Here is an 18,110-nt window from a genome sequence, read left to right as displayed (position 1 = left end):
TCAGGTCAATTCTATAGGAAGTATAGGATTTTTTCTCTCTTCCATCAGTAACAAGTCTGATCAAGGTTAGGGGCCCAAAATGGAGAAATAACTTTCTCAAGGTCAGACAGTGAGTTAATTTTTTTCCTTAAAAAAAAAACAAAGCAAAAAAACACACCACAGGAAAATAACTTATTCATTCCTGGCTGAATGCCCTGTGTTCTATCTACTTGACCATGTATCTTCTGGAAATGATGCAAAAATCCTTTCCCTATAGTTAGCTCCATATTGAAGAGTACATCTTTGTCTCTAAACAGATGCAGACTCTCTGAATAAGTCACGTGGCCATCGAAGTGGTACATGGAGTTCTAGTGCTATTTAATCACTAATGCCATTGGAGAACTTGTTCTCTTTTTCATTGCCTACCATCTCTATTATTTGGACCACAGTATCAGACCAGATGTATTGATCTCTCTTGCATGCAGAGCATTTCCACGCTGAAGCACTTGTTAAAATGTCATGTCCTAATGAAGCTACCAGATGGGTAGTAAAGTTTTAACTGAGTTCTCAAAGGAAATAAGTATTCTTTACATTTTTTTTTCTCCAAATTCTATTCTTCAAAGTTAATTCATACAATTTGGCTAAGAAATCCATGCATGGAGAAAAACTACTAAGGGACAAAACCACAATTTGCCATTGTACTGGAAAGTAAAGGAAAGCACTGTGTGTTTGCGATTCACTTAAGAGGCGATTTCTTTGTATTCACTGTTAACTGCTTGTCCTGGTTTCGGCAGGGACAGTTAATTCCCTTCCTAGTAGCTGGTACAGTGCTGTGTTTTGGATTTAGGATGAGAACAATGTTGATAACACACCGATGTTTTAGTTGTTGCTAGGTAATGCTTACACTAGCCAAGGACTTTTCAGTTTCCCATGCTCTACGACTGAGAAGGCTGGAGGTGCACAAGAAGCTGGGAGGGGCCACAGCCAAACTGGCCAAAGAAATATACCATACCATGTGACGTCATGCTCAGTACATAAACTGGGGAAAGCTGTCCGGGGGGGCCGTTACTTGGGGACTGGCTGGGCATCGGTTGGCGGGTGGTGAGCAATTGTACTGTGCATCACTTGCTTTGTGCAGTAGTAGTATTATTATTATATTATTTTTATCATTTTATTTCAATTATTAAACTGTTTTTATCTCAACCCACGAGTTTTTCTAACTTGTGCTCTTCCGATTCTCTCCCCCATCCCACCGGGGCAGGGGGAGGAGGAGTGAGCGAGCGGCTGCGTGGTGCTCAGTTGCCGACTGAGATTAAACCACGACAGTCCTTTTTGGCGCCCAACGTGGGGCTCGAAGGGTTTGAGATAATAACAGATTAACCGGAGTGTATTAAGGAACTTATATCTGTTAATAGTTGTGGGTCACAATGTTGGTTTCTCTGTTCTCGATATTGATTTGTCTAATCTGTATCATACTCCTTTTTTTGCTGTACATGATAAAGATTGGTGTTGGGTTTTGCAGTTTGTTGTGGTCTGCAGTGAGCAGTGACGTTCTGCTTGTGAGGTCTGTTTTTAGAACATTGACCTTGACGTTAGTGTGGTATGTAAATTTCGCAATGAAGCTGTTACTGTACCACGGATACCATTTCGTGGAGACAACTAGCAATTGCAGTAACTTCTCTGAGAGTTTTTTTACGGAGGAAATACAGAATGGCAGTGTCACTACCTTCTTCTATGATGTTTCCTCCTTCATTACAGTAACTTTTCAGTATTTTGAACATCCTTGGGTAGTTAAGATACTTCTATTGGTACTTCTTGGGAATACTGTTTCGGTTTTGTCTGAAGTTGGTAAGCAATTTAAGAATATCATCCAGAGATCTGCCCCAAGGCCGAATAGTTATGAGTGGCAGGGTGTGTGGGACAAGATGGGCAAGTACCTAGGCCAATGGGCACCCCCAGTGTTTTGGAACTTCACCCCTGAGCAAGTGCAGAATCCTGAAAAGTTACTAGAATATTTGGACAAAGTATGCTGTCACCCTGGCAACTCCAGAGAGATGCAGATCATTGCAACGTGCTGGGGCCTGGCCCATGCCTACCGAGCCCTGTTCAACACCATTCAGTACCCTCAAAGGGAAGAGAAGGTCTCTGGATCTGACAGTAAAACGACATGCACTGCAGCCACTCAGACCTGGGCGACACGCCCTGCGGCCACTCCGACCCCAGCGACACGCTCTGCGGCCACTCAGACCCTGGCAACAGGTACTGCGGCCACTTAGACCCCGGTGACATGCTCTGCAGCTACTCAGACTCTGGCAACAGGCCCTGCGGCCACTCCGACCTCAGCGACAGGCCCTGTGGCCACTTCGACCCCGGCGACAGGCACTGAGGCCACTCTGACCACGGCGACAGGCCCTGCGGCCACTCAGACCCTGGCGAGGCACCCTGTGGCTGAACCAAAGAACCAGCCTGTGCCGGTATCAGTCGCCCCTGTACACAAGAAGAAATCTTGGAAGCGAAAGTCGGCTCGTTTAGTAAGGGAGGAAGAAGCTTCTTCTAAAAGGGAGCCGGAGGAAGAAGTGGACGAGGCAGACGACCCTGGAGAAGGGTCATCACAAGAACAGGAGGAGGAGAGACGGCTGCTGATTCGGGAGGAGGAAGAAGAGGAAGAACTCATAAATGAGGCAGTGACCACCCAATCTCTATCCCTGAGTGAGCTGCGAGATATACAAAAAGATTTCAGCCGTCGTCCAGGTGAGCATATTGTCACCTGGCTGCTCCGATGCTGGGATAATGGGGCCAGTAGCCTGGAATTGGAGGGTAGGGAAGCCAAGCAGCTGGGATTCCTTTCCAGGGAAGGGGGCATTGACAAAGCGATTGGAAAAGGGACACGAGTCCTCAGCCTTTGGAGGCGACTCTTGTCAAGCATGAAGGAAAGGTATCCCTTCAAGGAAGATGTCATATGTCGCCCAAGCAAGTGGACCACCATGGAGAAGGGTATCCAGTTTCTGAGAGAATTAGCTGTGCTGGAGGTGATTTATGGTGACCTGAGCAATGAACAACTATCCAAAGATCCAGACGAAGTCAAGTGCACACGACCCATGTGGTGGAAGTTTGTAAGGAGCGCACCATCGTCATATGCCAACTCAATGGCAGTGATGACCTGGAAAGATGGAGAGGAACAAACAGTGGATGAATTGGCTGGCCAACTCCAGCAATACGAGGAAAGTCTCTCTTCCTCCCTCGTCTCAGCTGTGGAGAAACTGTCCCGGGAGATCCAGCAACTCAGAGAGGATAGGTCCTACTCCTCACCTGTACGGACCAGTATCTCGGCTTTAAGGAGTCAGCGTGCTTTTGCTCAAGAGAGAGAATATAAAGGGTACACACCACGGGGCACCCTATGGTTTTACCTGCGTGACCACGGAGAGGACATGAGGAAGTGGGATGGAAAACCTACCTCAGTCCTAGGGACATGGGTACGTGAATTTCAAGGGAAAACAATCACAGAAAGAGGTTCTTCCAGGAAAATTGCTGCTCCAGTTTCCAGTGAGCAGTTCCCCAGACAGGGTAGAAGGGCTGATCTTACTCCTGATGTTAATGAAGAAACTTCTGACTCGTATGTACGAGAAGTGAGAAATGAGTACTGTGATGAGGATTAGAGGGGCCCTGCCTCCAGCCAGGGGGAGGAAAGGGACAACCGGGTTTACTGGACTGTGTGGATTCGGTGGCCTGGCACGTCAGACCCACAGGAGTATAAGGCTCTAGTAGACACCGGTGCACAGTGTACCCTAATGCCATCAAGCTATATAGGGGCAGAACCCATCTGTATTTCTGGGGTGATGGGGGGATCCCAACAGCTAACTGTATTGGAAGCCGAAGTAGGTCTAACTGGGAATGAGTGGCAGAAGCCCCCCATTGTGACTGGCCCAGAGGCTCCGTGCATCCTTGGCATAGACTACCTCAGGAGAGGGTATTTCAAGGACCCAAAAGGGTACCGGTGGGCTTTTGGTATAGCTGCCTTGGAGACGGAGGAAATTAAACAGCTGTCTACCTTGCCTGGTCTCTCGGAGAACCCCTCTGTTGTGGGGTTGCTGAAGGTCGAAGACCAACAGGTGCCAATCGCTACCACCACGGTGCACCGGCGGCAATATCGCACCAACCGAGACTCCCTGATTCCCATCCATGAGCTGATTCGTCGACTGGAGAGCCAAGGAGTGATCAGCAAGACCCGCTCACCCTTTAACAGTCCCATATGGCCAGTGCGGAAGTCTAATGGAGAGTGGAGACTAACAGTAGGCTATCGTGGCCTAAATGAAGTCACGCCACCGCTGAGTGCTGCCGTGCCGGACATGCTAGAACTTCAATACGAACTGGAGTCAAAGGCAGCCAAGTGGTATGCCACAATTGATATTGCTAATGCGTTTTTCTCAATCCCTTTGGCAGCAGAGTGCAGGCCACAGTTTGCTTTCATTTGGAGGGGCGTCCAGTACACCTGGAACCGACTGCCTTAGGGGTGGAAACACAGCCCCACCATTTGCCATGGACTGATCCAGACTGCACTGGAACAGGGTGAGGCTCCGGAACACCTGCAATACATTGATGACATCATCGTGTGGGGCAACACAGCAGGAGAAGTTTTTGAGAAAGGGAAGGAAATAGTCCAAATCCTGCTGAAGGCCGGTTTTGCCATAAAACAAAGTAAGGTCAAGGGACCTGCACAGGAGATCCAGTTTTTAGGAATAAAATGGCAAGATGGACGTCGTCAGATCCCAATGGATGTGATCAACAAAATAACAGCCATGTCTCCACCAACTAGCAAAAAGGAAACACAAGCTTTCTTAGGCGTCGTGGGTTTTTGGAGAACGCATATTCCAAATTACAGTCTGATTGTAAACCCTCTCTATCAAGTGACCCGAAAGAAGAACGATTTCAAATGGGGCCCTGAGCAACGACAAGCCTTTTGAACAAATTAAAGAGGAGATAGTTCATGCAGTAGCCCTGGGGGCAGTCCAGGCAGGACAAGATGTCAAAAATGTGCTCTACACCGCAGCCGGGGAGAATGGCCCTACCTGGAGCCTCTGGCAGAAAGCACCTGGGGAGACTCGAGGTCGACCCCTAGGGTTTTGGAGTCGGGGATACAGAGGATCCGAGGCCCGCTATACTCCAACTGAAAAAGAGATATTAGCAGCATATGAAGGGGTTCGAGCTGCTTCGGAAGTGATCGACACTGAAGCACAGCTCCTCCTGGCAACCCGACTGCCGGTGCTAGGCTGGATGTTCAAAGGGAGGGTCCCCTGTCCACATCATGCAACTGATGCTACGTGGAGTAAGTGGGTCACACTGATCACACAATGGGCTCGAATAGGAAACCCCAGTCGCCCAGGAATCCTGGAAGTGATCATGGATTGGCCAGAGGGCAAAGATTTTGGAATATGGCCAGAGGAGGAGGTGACACGTGCTGAGGAGGCCCCAATGTATAACAAACTGCCAGAAAATGAGCAGCAATATGCCCTGTTCACTGATGGGTCCTGTCGTCTTGTGGGAAAGCATCAGAGGTGGAAAGCTGCTGTATGGAGTCCTATGCGACAAGTTGTAGAAACTGCTGAAGGAGAAGGTGAATCGAGCCAATTTGCAGAAGTAAAGGCCATCCAGCTGGCTTTAGACATTACTGACCGAGAAAAGTGGCCAGTGCTCTATCTCTCTACTGACTCATGGATGGTGGCAAAAGCCCTGTGGGGGTGGTTGCAGCAATGGAAGCAGAGCAACTGGCAGCGCAGAGGCAAACCCATCTGGGCTGCCGCATTGTGGCAAGATATTGCTGCCCGGGTGGAGAACCTGGTTGTAAAAGTCCGTCACGTAGATGCTCACGTACCCAAGAGTCGGGCCACTGAAGAACATCAAAATAACCAGCAGGTGGATCAGGCTGCTAAGATTGAAGTGGCTCAGGTGGATCTGGACTGGCAACAGAAGGGTGAATTATGTATAGCTCGGTGGGCCCATAACACCTCAGGTCACCAAGGAAGAGATGCAACATACAGATGGGCTCGTGATCGAGGGGTGGACTTGACCATGGACACTATTGCACAGGTTATCCATGAATGCGAAACATGCGCTGCAATCAAGCAAGCCAAGCGGTTAAAGCCTTTTTGGTATGGAGGCCGATGGCTGAAATATCAATATGGGGAGGCCTGGCAGACTGTATATATCACACTCCCACAAACCCGCCAAGGCAAGCGCCACGTGCTTACAATGGTGGAGGCAACCACCGGATGGCTGGAAACATATCCCGTGCCCCATGCCACTGCCCGGAACACTGTTCTGGGCCTTGAAAAGCAAGTCCTATGGCGACATGGCACCCCAGAAAGAATTGAGTCAGACAACGGGACTCATTTCCGAAACAACCTCATAGACACCTAGGCCAAAGAGCACGGCATTGAGTGGGTGTATCACATCCCCTATCATGCACCAGCCTCTGGGAAAATTGAACGATACAATGGACTGTTAAAGACTACGCTGAGAGCAATGGGTGGTGGGACGTTCAAACATTGGGATACGCATTTAGCAAAGGCCACCTGGTTAGTCAACACTCAGGGATCTGCCAATGGAGCTGGCCCTGCCCAGTCAGAACTTTTACGTACTGTAGATGGGAATAAAGTCCCTGTAGTGCACATAAGAACTATGCTGGGGAAGACAGTCTGGGTTATTCCTGCCTCGGGCAAAGGCAAACCCATCCGTGGGATTGCTTTTGCTCAAGGACCTGTGTGCACTTGGTGGATAATGCGGAAGGAGGGGGAAGTCCGATATGTACCTCAAGGGGATTTGATTTTGGGTGAGAATAGCCAATGATCTGAATTATGTGATGTTAAGTGCTACATAATATTATATGCCATACCAATGATATTACAATAAGAATCACCCAGACTAATGAAGAATAACTTCAGTGAAACCAAGCAAAGCACAGTGATGATGGTACCAGAACTGACTTCAACATGAAACAATCCAACACCACATACCATCTCCATCTTTCCTGCCCTGGAAGATTATTACGACAGATGGAGCCCAAAGTCATGGACTAAATGAACTCACCGAACATATTATAGGGGTGCCCCATAGACTAAGGGAATGATATCTCTGTGTGTGTGTGTATATATATATATATTAAAAAAAGGGGGGTGGTGATTAATGAATATGTACTGGAAAATATGAGACTTGATCATGACGTAAATGGTGTAGAATAAGGGGTGGATATTTTCCTCGTTTCGGCAGGAATAGAGTTAATTTCCTTCCTAGTAGCTGGTACAGTGCTGTGTTTTGGATTTAGGAGGAGATCAAAGTTGATAATGCACCGATGTTTTAGTTGTTGCTAGGTAATGCTTACACTAGCCAAGGACTTTTCAGCTTCCCATGCTCTACTGACTGAGAAGGCTGGAGGTGCACAAGAAGCTGGGAGGGGGCACAGCCAAACTGGCCAAAGGGACATTCCATACCATGGGACGTCATGCTCAGTACATAAACTGGGGAAAGCTGGCCGGGGGGGCCACTGCTCGGGGACTGGCTGGGCATCGGTCGGTGGGTAGCGAGCAATTGCACTGTGCATCACTTTCTTTGTGTATTATTATTATTATTATTACATTATTATTATTATTTTATTTCAATTATTAAACTGCTTTTATCTCAACCCACGAGTTTTTCTCACTTGTGCTCTTCCAGTTCTCTCCCTCATCCCACTGGGGAGTGGGGGAGTGAGTGAGCGGCTGTGTGGTGTTCAATTGCTAACTGAGGTTAAACCACGACACTGCTACGCAGAGAATAGAAAAAATATTTTCACCATGCTGTTGACAAGTGTTTTGCTATTCATGCCATCTATAAAAACAGCATAGCTAATCTATGCATGTCGTTGTTCATAAGTAGGATAGAATCAACTGGAAATAAGACAGGCATTATAGGAGATTTATGCTTCACTTCTTGGTTTGAGTCTAAAATGACTTAAAAAGTTTAAATTTAGTATAATGAAACCATTGCCATTATAATAAGCATTAAAATCACTTGTGTTATTAAACAAAGAGTTGTTCTTAAAACTTCAGTTTTAAAAAACAATACAATGTAAAGCTTGAAATATACTCACCATACTAATGAAGGCAGGATTGTTTATCAAGCTTGCCATGTCAAAACTCAGTCCAGTTCCAGTCTACAAAAAAATTACAATTGAAGATAAGTTTACCTACAAAATCCCAGTTAAAACTATTGTAAATAAATAGATGCAGAGCTAACTTACAGGACTGGACACATCTCTTAGTTTCTGTTCTGCTATTTTCAAATTTGACTTATAAGAGTCATTTTCTGGATCAAGATCCAGTGCTTTTTTGTAACTTGTAACTGCTTCTTCATATTTATTCACTGAGGTCAGAGCCAACCTAATGTGAAATAAAGAAATCCCGGGTAGAACATAAATGACCATCAAAAGATAATGATACGTTTTCTGTTCTAAGTAAAACAGTATCTCACAACTAATTTTTAGCTTGAGCACTAAGTTAAAGCAAGTTTTGCTATTGTGCTACTATTGCTTAGTGTAAGCCCTTATTTTTGCAAACAGATGAACCCTCAAAAACTCATCTTGCACTGTCTGTTCCATATATATGCAAGTTTCATTAAAAACTCTTTGGCATCATCAAGTGATTTAGTCTGCATTTGAGAGCACAAGCTGGATCCAGCATCTGTGACTTTTCACATCAGCTCAGGAATTCCTCTAAATGTTTCCTCCAGTCCTTTTGATCCAAGAGATTATTCACAAGGGTACATGGGTAAGTAGGATGAAGATACTGCAGCTTCAAGAAACCAAATACTGGAGCCACAAGTTTCAGTGTAACAGATTTTTTCTTAGGATCAGTGCAAGATTCTCCTCTTGGATCTTCTACTTCAACAGCTTGACAAATGGGTTATACAGGATAGTAGTAACGTCTGTAAGACTAAGGAACCCTTGTATCAGGGAAGCCTGCTTAATGTTTTGAAAAAGATTCTTCTCCAGCAGCTCAGGAGAGCACAGGACAGATTATCTACTACTTTTGAAACAGTATTTGTTTTCAAATTTTATTAGCTACTACATTTAAAACATCATCTTTCTTTGAGCTATTCCAGAAGTCCATCTGGTTGCAGTTTCAATTCTATCTTCTACTGTATTTTCAATTTATGCTGACCACAAAACTAAATTGATCTTTTCCACATTTTGTGAAAGATCTGTATAACCCACATTCAGCTATTCAGTACTCCAGTCTCCCTTTAGTATGTGCTGAGCTACACAGACTGGGTTGATAAGCCTGTGCTAATGCCCACTAACAGACCTTAGTCTTTTATCTCAGGCAAGAGAGCTCAGTGTGTTAGATACATCAGTCACAGTCATTACTCTCGGTGACTATGAACTCAATAACAGTATGAAACTCCAGGAGATTCCAGTAACGCTCCTGGAGGAACCCATGCAATATTAATGTTTTCTCCCTTAATACAGTTACTCCCATAAACAACATTCTCCCTGTTGGGCCATTAATTTGCCAAAATAGTTTCTGACCAGATGAGAAATGCAATCACGTATTTCTGTGATGCAATCGTGGGGTTTTTTTTACAGAGAAAGTATGTAAAAATTTGCTTCTTGGAACACAGTACAAGTCAGAACAGCGGGCGACAGTTTCTTTGCTCACAATTCCAGGCCCACCTCCTACCCAGACAAGTGCTCTCTCAGGGTCATGCTGGCAGCATCTCTTTAAATGTCTACATGGCTCCCACCTCTGCATATTTCTGCAGCACTTCTGCTTCTTTCTGTGACATATACAGAGTTTCTGTCAAATCCTCTGAAAAACTGATATGCCTGCATAATGCAGTCAGAAAACATAGCTTTCTCATAAGGATTTTTTGTTGAGAAGGTGGTTTCTGCACTTGTTTTTTTCAGTTATTACTAAAAAAGCAGTTTCCTCATTCAGCCTATGCTAAATGTATTATTATATCCATCTGCTGAGTTAAGCAACAGCCTGTAGCTCAAAATATATCCTCTATTAAAACAACCAATCAAAAAAAAAAAAAAAGAGAAGTTTGATTGCCTGAAAATGATCACACTTACACTGTGTATCAAAAGGCACACTGGTCTTACACCCAAAACTCTAAAATAACCTCCAATTTTCAATTAAATCAGCCTGTAGCTTCCCTCCATCTCACTGAAATCGGGGGATCTCAGGTTGTGCTATATGAAGAAATGATCTAAAGAGAGTTAAATAGGACAAAAACAATCCAACAGTCCCTAAAATTTCAAAGTGAATTAACCATCTCAAAAGCCAGTCAGGCTACATTCGTACTAGTAAAATAAACTGTATCAGGGAAATTTTTCAAGTGATAGAATTCCATCATCTTTGATCTTAAATAAACGCCCCCTGGCATGGTTTTGTCCCAGGCCAACAAGCATTATTCCATACAATTTTGGGGCATGGTTCAGAATTTAACACAGGCCAAGGCAATTTAGCAATAGGCAGTTTGGATGTGGTCACTCCATACTGCAAACTAGATTTTAGTAATATGGACATGGGCCATTTTGTGCCAGCTGACCCCAAAGAACAATCCCAAGTATTTTGTAATTTACTAGTATAGATACAACCTCAAAAGCCTTAAGCAGTATTCAGCCCACACCCACAATATGTTTGATTATTGAAAATGCAAAGTTACACATCCCGGAAGAACGGCCCTTCACTCAAGTAGATATCCCATTCAGGAGAACATTCCTGACATAATTTTTTTTTTTTTCAGATAGCACTTAATCAGACCCACCACCTAAAGGGGCAATACTGTTAATCTCTCTGACATGACTGAGAAAAACTACTAAAGGGACATAGCTTAGTCTTGCTAAAATATCTGCTTCCTGAGAGTTATTGAATGGAAAAATTAAGCCTCTATTCCTGCTAGTGTGAAGCCTCAATATTTTAGGATCCTGTTCTCTGACAGCATCATTAACAGATTCACTGTTCCAACTGCAGAATTTTTATTACTCGTAACTAGGTAGGAGGTAGAAAAACACAGCATGACTTCCTAAACTAAATTTGCAAAGTTAAAGTTTTTTTTCTTGCAGATAAACTGAAAGGAAAAAAAAGCAAACTGATGAAATCTGATATGAAAATGCTGAGATCAACTACCTATATAAAACTTAAAGCTGACAGCCTGATAGGGTCATCTTCAGAAAATTGCTACACTTTCAGAACAAGAATGTCAGCTAAGTAAAACAACATAGTTCCACTTATTTCAGAAAATCTATGGTGATTTACACTTGGGTCTTCAGCGTTTACTCAGATTTGTATTAGCTTACCCCATTCTCCCATACGCTTTGCTGTACTTTGGATCTATTGCTATGGCTCTCTCACAATCCTTTATTGCTTCACTGTAGTTGTTGAGCTTACTTTGAGCAGCAGCCCTAAGAGGAAGAGGGGAGGGAAGGGACAGAGCTTTGTAAAAAAACCAAAACAAAACAAAACCCACCACCAATAACAGCAAAAAAAACCCCAAACAAAAAACAGCTTAGATATTCACATGTCCATGACTAACTTTAGACTTGTTTAATCTTACTGACTTTTCATTCACTATTTAGGCAATGCCTCAGCTTTCTTCAATTAAGCAGGACAAGCAAATGTTCTGAATTAAGTATGTGCTTAAGTGCATTGCTAGACTAGGGCTTTGGAGAACACACACTCACCTTTGAAGACATAAAGGATAAATAATTCTAAGGAATTGTTTTAGATCCAGCATATGACTATGCACAAAATACATCACAAAACCTATTACAAGAAGTGAAACCTCTCAAGTAGTAGTTTAAATAGAAGCATTTTATACAATTGCGCTTTTCCAGTAAGAAGTAGAGTTTTACTGCCACTCAAAGGAATGCTGTGATTTTTCCCTGCTCAATTTTTTAGCAGGCAACTCATACTTGCAGGTAAATCAGGATAACATTTCTCAATAATCTCTGAATTACTAAATTAAAATTGCATCTCTATACCAGAGAAATACCAAATGTTGTGGACATTTATACAATAAGACTAAAAAATTGCCCAAATTAAAAAGGACACTGGAACAGATTAGTACTCAAAATTTTACCTGCTTAAAAGGCCTCAAAACGCTAATTTGTTCTTCCTTGATTAAAAAACTATAGTAGAAATGACAATATTTCCATTGCATAAAGCATTTTTCATTTTTATTAGGAATGCTAGATGCTACAATCATCACTGTATTCAACCCTTTCTCCTGTGATAACCTCCGAATTGCATGTTTTTTCTGAATTTGATTAAAATCTCTTCTGAATGGGACTACTTGTATCTTTTAAATATTCAGGCTATTTAACAGTTGTCCAACTCCGCAGATGCCAGTGAAGACGTATGGATAAAAATTGGGGACAATGCTTAGTCTCACATGTGTTTGAACAGAAAATGTTTTTTCCATGTTTACAAAAAAATTATACGGCCAGTTAAAACTTCAAGGGCATCTCAGCTCTCTTTTTCCACTTCTGTGAGTAAAAAGCAATACTGTTGAAGGCAATAATTGTCCATTGCTTCCATACTAGCTTAAGTAAGATAAGAATAAGGCTTATGTTTATTCAGATACCACATCACCCTCAAAACTCCAAGCAACTGCCCGTCTTCTTTTAAATAACTTTGTACAATACCATGCTCACTGACATCAAGATTCATTTTGGTCCTCACAAATGTAATATGTGATGATGTAGCACACAGTGAAGTATTTCTACTCTTCTGCCAATTACAGATTTGGTGCTCAAGCCCATTCAGTGATTTTTGGGAGGCTTTTGAATCAGGACTTATATTACCATTTGATACCTAAAATCACATCTACTTTCCTTGAGAAAACCGACCACATATGATTTACACTTTGAACTACTGTCTTAAAGACATAAAATATTAGTAAACTGTGCATTCCCTTTCTCTTTATGCTTGCCACAAAACACTGAATCATTTACTTGTATTTATCACAAACTAAACTCTGAAGTAATGGAAGCACAGCTCCAAAAATGGAAAAATCCACTGGGTACAGTGCCACAAGGCCAGATTGACTGCACTTAAGTTAGTAAATCCTTCTGGTAACAGAGGCACTGAAAAGCGTAGAGCAGAAGGGCTCTAGAGGCAGGCCAGTTCCAGTAGGGCTCATAGACTATACTGCCTTTGTTCTTATGCCAGTCTTCAGGGCAGTATACTGAAAGAGCATACTGCTGCTACTGGGATAACATGCCCTTCCAGACTTCCTCTGGTCCCATATCAGTACTATGGTGAAGAACTGATTATACAATGAAACTACAACAGTCTTGTTATTTTTCAAAAGGTCGTGCATAAAAATGCTGAGTATTTATACAATGCTTGAAATCTCCAAAATGGTATACCGACATTGATGATATTTTTTTCCAGGGAAAGTCAATACTAGGGGAGATAGAGATGGCAGCTGAGTCACTAGAACACCAGAAAAAAGGCTCTTACTACTCTCAACAGACTGGAAACCACAGCCTAAGTTATAATTTAATATAGACATCCTAACTCACAAAAAACTGATCTCAAGGTTTTACAAGTAATTTTAAAGCCCATATTACACCTTTAACTGATACAGATATGCTGAATTAGCTCACTTTTCCTTTAAATATGTTACAAAATTAACATGATAAATTTCTGAATTGTGGGTTTTTCTAGCCTCATGTTGTTTTGATCTACTTAACAATTTATCTTTGAAATAATGTTCATGAAGTCTAGGAATGAAAAGTGTATATTATTTTGTTTTTACCTGTTGCAGTAATAGACTGCATTGTTTGGATCCAGTTCTATAGCCCTAGTATAACAATCCACTGCAGCACCATAATTTTCTTCTTTCATATGACTGTTACCTGAAATAAATTATAAAAAGGTCTTAAGTAGTTAAAGATACAGTGCTACGTTTGAAAGAAATAGAGCAGCCACATTATAGCATCTATATAAAGCAGTTATGACTGTACTTTTCTGAGATACATTCTTTTAAATGGAATTGGCATGGAATAATGCAAATAAAAATATCTACCATGTCTGTAAAGTTTATTATATACATTGTAGTCCACCACATAAACCTTCCCCTTCTCATCTTGCTATTTCACACTTCCCAGATAGCTTCTGCTGTTAAACAAAGATCACTTTGTTGAGAAGTATAATTGTAATTGCAGTTCCACTCTAATATAGATTGATCAGTCTTAACTATCTTTGCAAGCCTCATAATCCAATAGGCTATATGTCAATGCCTTTTCGGTCTCATCTTCTCACATCTCCCAACAACTTGCCTGTAACTACCCATATAACATGGAAAATCAAACAAAAGCAAAACCAAGCGCATAAGCCCCACTTCTGTGATGTTGTCACATAATTCATTAAGATAATGAAAAGCACATATAGCACAGGCAATCTAAAATGATTCAGAGGTAAAATTTCTCACCTTCAAAGCTCAGAACTTCTGCTCTATAATGAAGTCTCATATTTCATATTTTTTAAGCCTAGTACAGTGAAAAAAACTAGAAAAATATAACTTTTCTATGGAAAGAAAATTCTGGAGTAAGGTCTTTCAAAACAAAGGATATCTTATACATTCTTTCCTCCCCAACACAGGGCAGTCCTAGTAGTTTCTTTCTTTCCTCATAACAGAGTAGCAGAGAAAAAGTTCTAGTTCAGAGTGCCCAAGCTTAAGGTTATCCCTGGTCTAACCACTATGGATCTTTGGCCTGCTAGATCCTACTATGCTTTGTTCCCCAGCAATGTCAAGACATTCTCAGGAAAATTATAGACTTTCACTGACTTCTTTGTGTTTTGGCAAAATATTTCAACCCTCTCCCAAAATAAGCAAGAGAAGGGATAGGTCAACAGGTTACTACAAATGTATAAAACTGCATAAGCAAAGGCTGGAAAATTTCAGTCAGTGCAACATTTTATCTCTGCTAGAAAGCAACACACTGTGGAGTAAGCATTCTAGGTGCCAGCACTAAATGAAAACAACTATACTTGCACTTATTTGTGAACATGGAGAGCTTAATAAACAAAATGAGATTTAAGTAACTAAGTATCATCAATGTAGTACAAAATCACCTCTTCACAATAGTGATATACTAGACTGTAATTATAGTCAGCAATCCCTGCCAACGAGAAGGCAAAATGAAACTGTAGTTGCGTGTATACCTTCAAAATATACACAGAATGTAACCACATGTGCCTCATCTTTACAGGCCCACCATCTACACACCTTTCCTTTGATCTAAGGTAAAGGTCTGTACACTAAATCCTATGGTCACTTTGTTGTAGTTTAATCCGGCAGGCAGCTAAACAGTACACAGCCATTCGCTCACTCCCCTGCCACCAGTGGGATGAGGGAAAGAATCGGAGAGAGAAAAAAAAAAAAAGTAAAATTAATGGGTTGAGATAAAGACAGTTTAATAGGACAGCAAAGGAAGAGAAAATAATAATAATAATGATAAAAGAATATACAAAGCAAGTGATGCACAATGCAACTGCTCACCACCCGCCAACCGATGCCCAGCCAGTCCCCAAGCAGCGGTCACCCCTCTCCCAGCTAACTCCCCACAGTTTATATACTGAGCATGACATCATATGGTATGGAATATCCCTTTGGACAGTTTGGGTCAGCTGTCCTGGCTGTGCCCCCTCCTAGCTTCTCGCTGGCAGGGCATGAGAAGCTGAAAGGGCCTTGACTACTGTAAGCTAAACAATAATAAAACACTAAAACATCTGTGTGTTATCAACATTATTCTCATGCTAAATCCAAAACACAGCACTGTACCAGCTACTAGGAAGAAAATTAACTCTATCCCAGATGAAACCAGGACAGTATCCACCCCTTATTCTATACCATCTACGTCATGCCCAGGTCCCCACACTTTCCAATACATCCCAATTAATCACCACCACTTTTCCTGTCTTTCGATATATACACACAAATATCATTCCCTTAGTCTATGGGCCATCCCTGTAAAACATTCCTTGAGTTCATTTAGTCCATGACTTTGGGCTCCATCTGTCATAACAGTCCTTCAGAGCAGGAGAGATGGTGCGTGGTGTTGGATTGTTGAATGCTGAAGCCAGTTTTGGTCCCATCACTGCTGCACTTGTCCGGTTCTATCATTGCTGCACTTTGCTCAGTTTCATCAAAGTTCATTCTTCATTAATCTGGGTGATTCTTATTTTAATACCGTTACTATGGCATATAGCCACCACAGAAGTGATGATATACAGTATTATAGAGCAATTAACATCATACAATTTAATTCATTAGCTATTCTCACCCAAAATCAAATCCCCTTGAGGTACACATCGGACTTCCCCATCCTTCCGCATCACCCACCAAGTGCACCCAGGTCCTTGAGCAAAAGCAATCCCACGGATGGGTTGGCCTTTGCCCGAGGCAGGAATAACCCAGACTGTCTTCCCCAGCATAGTTCTTATGTGCACTACAGGGACTTTATTCCCATCTACAGTACGTAAAAGTTCTGACTGGGCAGGGCCAGCTCCATTGGCAGATCCCCTCGTGTTGACTAACCAGGTGGCCTTTGCTAAATGGGTATCCCAGTGTTTGAACGTCCCGCCACCCATTGCTCTCAGCGTAGTCTTTAACAGTCCATTGTATCGTTCAATTTTCCCGGAGGCTGGTGCATGATAGGGGATGTGATATACCCACTCAAAGCCGTGCTCCTTGGCCCAGGTGTCTATGAGGTTGTTTCGGAAATGAGTCCCGTTGTCTGACTCAGTTCTTTCTGGGGTGCCATGTCGCCATAGGACTTGCTTTTCAAGGCCCAGAACAGTGTTCCGGGCAGTGGCATGGGGCACAGGATATGTTTCCAGCCATCCGGTGGTTGCCTCCACCATTGTAAGCACGTGGCGCTTGCCTTGGCGGGTTTGTGGGAGTGTGATATAATCGATCTGCCAGGCCTCCCCATATTGATATTTCAACCATCGTCCTCCATACCAAAGAGGCTTTAACCGCTTGGCTTGCTTGATTGCAGCGCATGTTTCACATTCATGGATAACCTGCGCAATAGTGTCCATGGTCAAGTCCACCCCTCGATCACGAGCCCATCTGTATGTTGCATCTCTTCCTTGGTGACCTGAGGTGTCATGGGCCCACCGAGCTAGAAATAACTCACCCTTCTGTTGCCAGTCCAGATCCACCTGAGCCACTTCAATCTTAGCAGCCTGATCCACCTGCTGGTTGTTTTGATGTTCTTCAGTGGCCCGACTCTTGGGTACGTGAGCATCTACGTGACGGACTTTTACAACCAGGTTCTCCACCCGGGCAGCAATATCTTGCCACAATGCGGCAGCCCAGATGGGTTTGCCTCTGCGCTGCCAGTTGCTCTGCTTCCATTGCTAGTAACCACCCCCACAGGGCATTTGCCACCATCCATGAGTCAGTAGAGAGATAGAGCACTGGCCACTTTTCTCGGTCAGCAATGTCTAAAGCCAGCTGGATGGCCTTTACTTCTGCAGATTGGCTCGATTCACCTTCTCCTTCAGCAGTTTCTACAACTTGTCGCATAGGACTCCATACAGCAGCTTTCCACCTCCGATGCTTTCCCACAAGACGACAGGACCCATCAGTGAACAGGGCATATTGCTGCTCATTTTCTGGCAGTTTGTTATACATTGGGGCCTCCTCAGCACGTGTCACCTCCTCCTCTGGCCATATTCCAAAATCTTTGCCCTCTGGCCAATCCATGATCACTTCCAGGATTCCTGGGCGACTGGGGTTTCCTATTCGAGCCCATTGTGTGATCAGTGCGACCCACTTACTCCACGTAGCATCAGTTGCATGATGTGGACAGGGGACCCTCCCTTTGAACATCCAGCCTAGCACCGGCAGTCGGGGTGCCAGGAGGAGCTGTGCTTCAGTGCCGATCACTTCTGAAGCAGCTCGAACCCCTTCATAGGCTGCCAATATCTCTTTTTCAGTTGGAGTATAGCGGGCCTCGGATCCTCTGTATCCCCGACTCCAAAACCCTAGGGGTCGACCTCGAGTCTCCCCTGGTGCTTTCTGCCAGAGGCTCCAGGTAGGGCCATTCTCCCCGGCTGCGGTGTAGAGCACATTTT

The 18,110-nt window shown here is 43.3% G+C and overlaps 1 protein-coding gene across 2 annotated transcripts in view; it reads right to left on the bottom strand.

The window, feature by feature from the left end:
• Positions 1 to 18,110, bottom strand: part of LOC143171993 (small glutamine-rich tetratricopeptide repeat-containing protein beta-like) — a 54,993-nt gene that overhangs the window by 3,113 nt on the left and 33,770 nt on the right. For both annotated transcript variants that reach the window (XM_076361199.1, XM_076361200.1), the window contains 4 exons: positions 13,780 to 13,879; positions 11,315 to 11,419; positions 8,252 to 8,390; positions 8,102 to 8,164 (listed from right to left, as the gene is read on the bottom strand). In XM_076361199.1, the coding sequence (XP_076217314.1) occupies positions 8,102 to 8,164; positions 8,252 to 8,390; positions 11,315 to 11,419; positions 13,780 to 13,879 (407 nt within the window). The remainder of the gene's footprint in view (positions 1 to 8,101; positions 8,165 to 8,251; positions 8,391 to 11,314; positions 11,420 to 13,779; positions 13,880 to 18,110) is intronic.

The sequence above is a fragment of the Aptenodytes patagonicus genome, chromosome W (assembly GCF_965638725.1).
Source record: "Aptenodytes patagonicus chromosome W, bAptPat1.pri.cur, whole genome shotgun sequence".
Lineage (NCBI taxonomy): Eukaryota > Metazoa > Chordata > Aves > Sphenisciformes > Spheniscidae > Aptenodytes > Aptenodytes patagonicus.
Note: the sequence above shows the minus strand (reverse complement) of the source record. Positions and strands in the feature narration are given on the sequence as shown.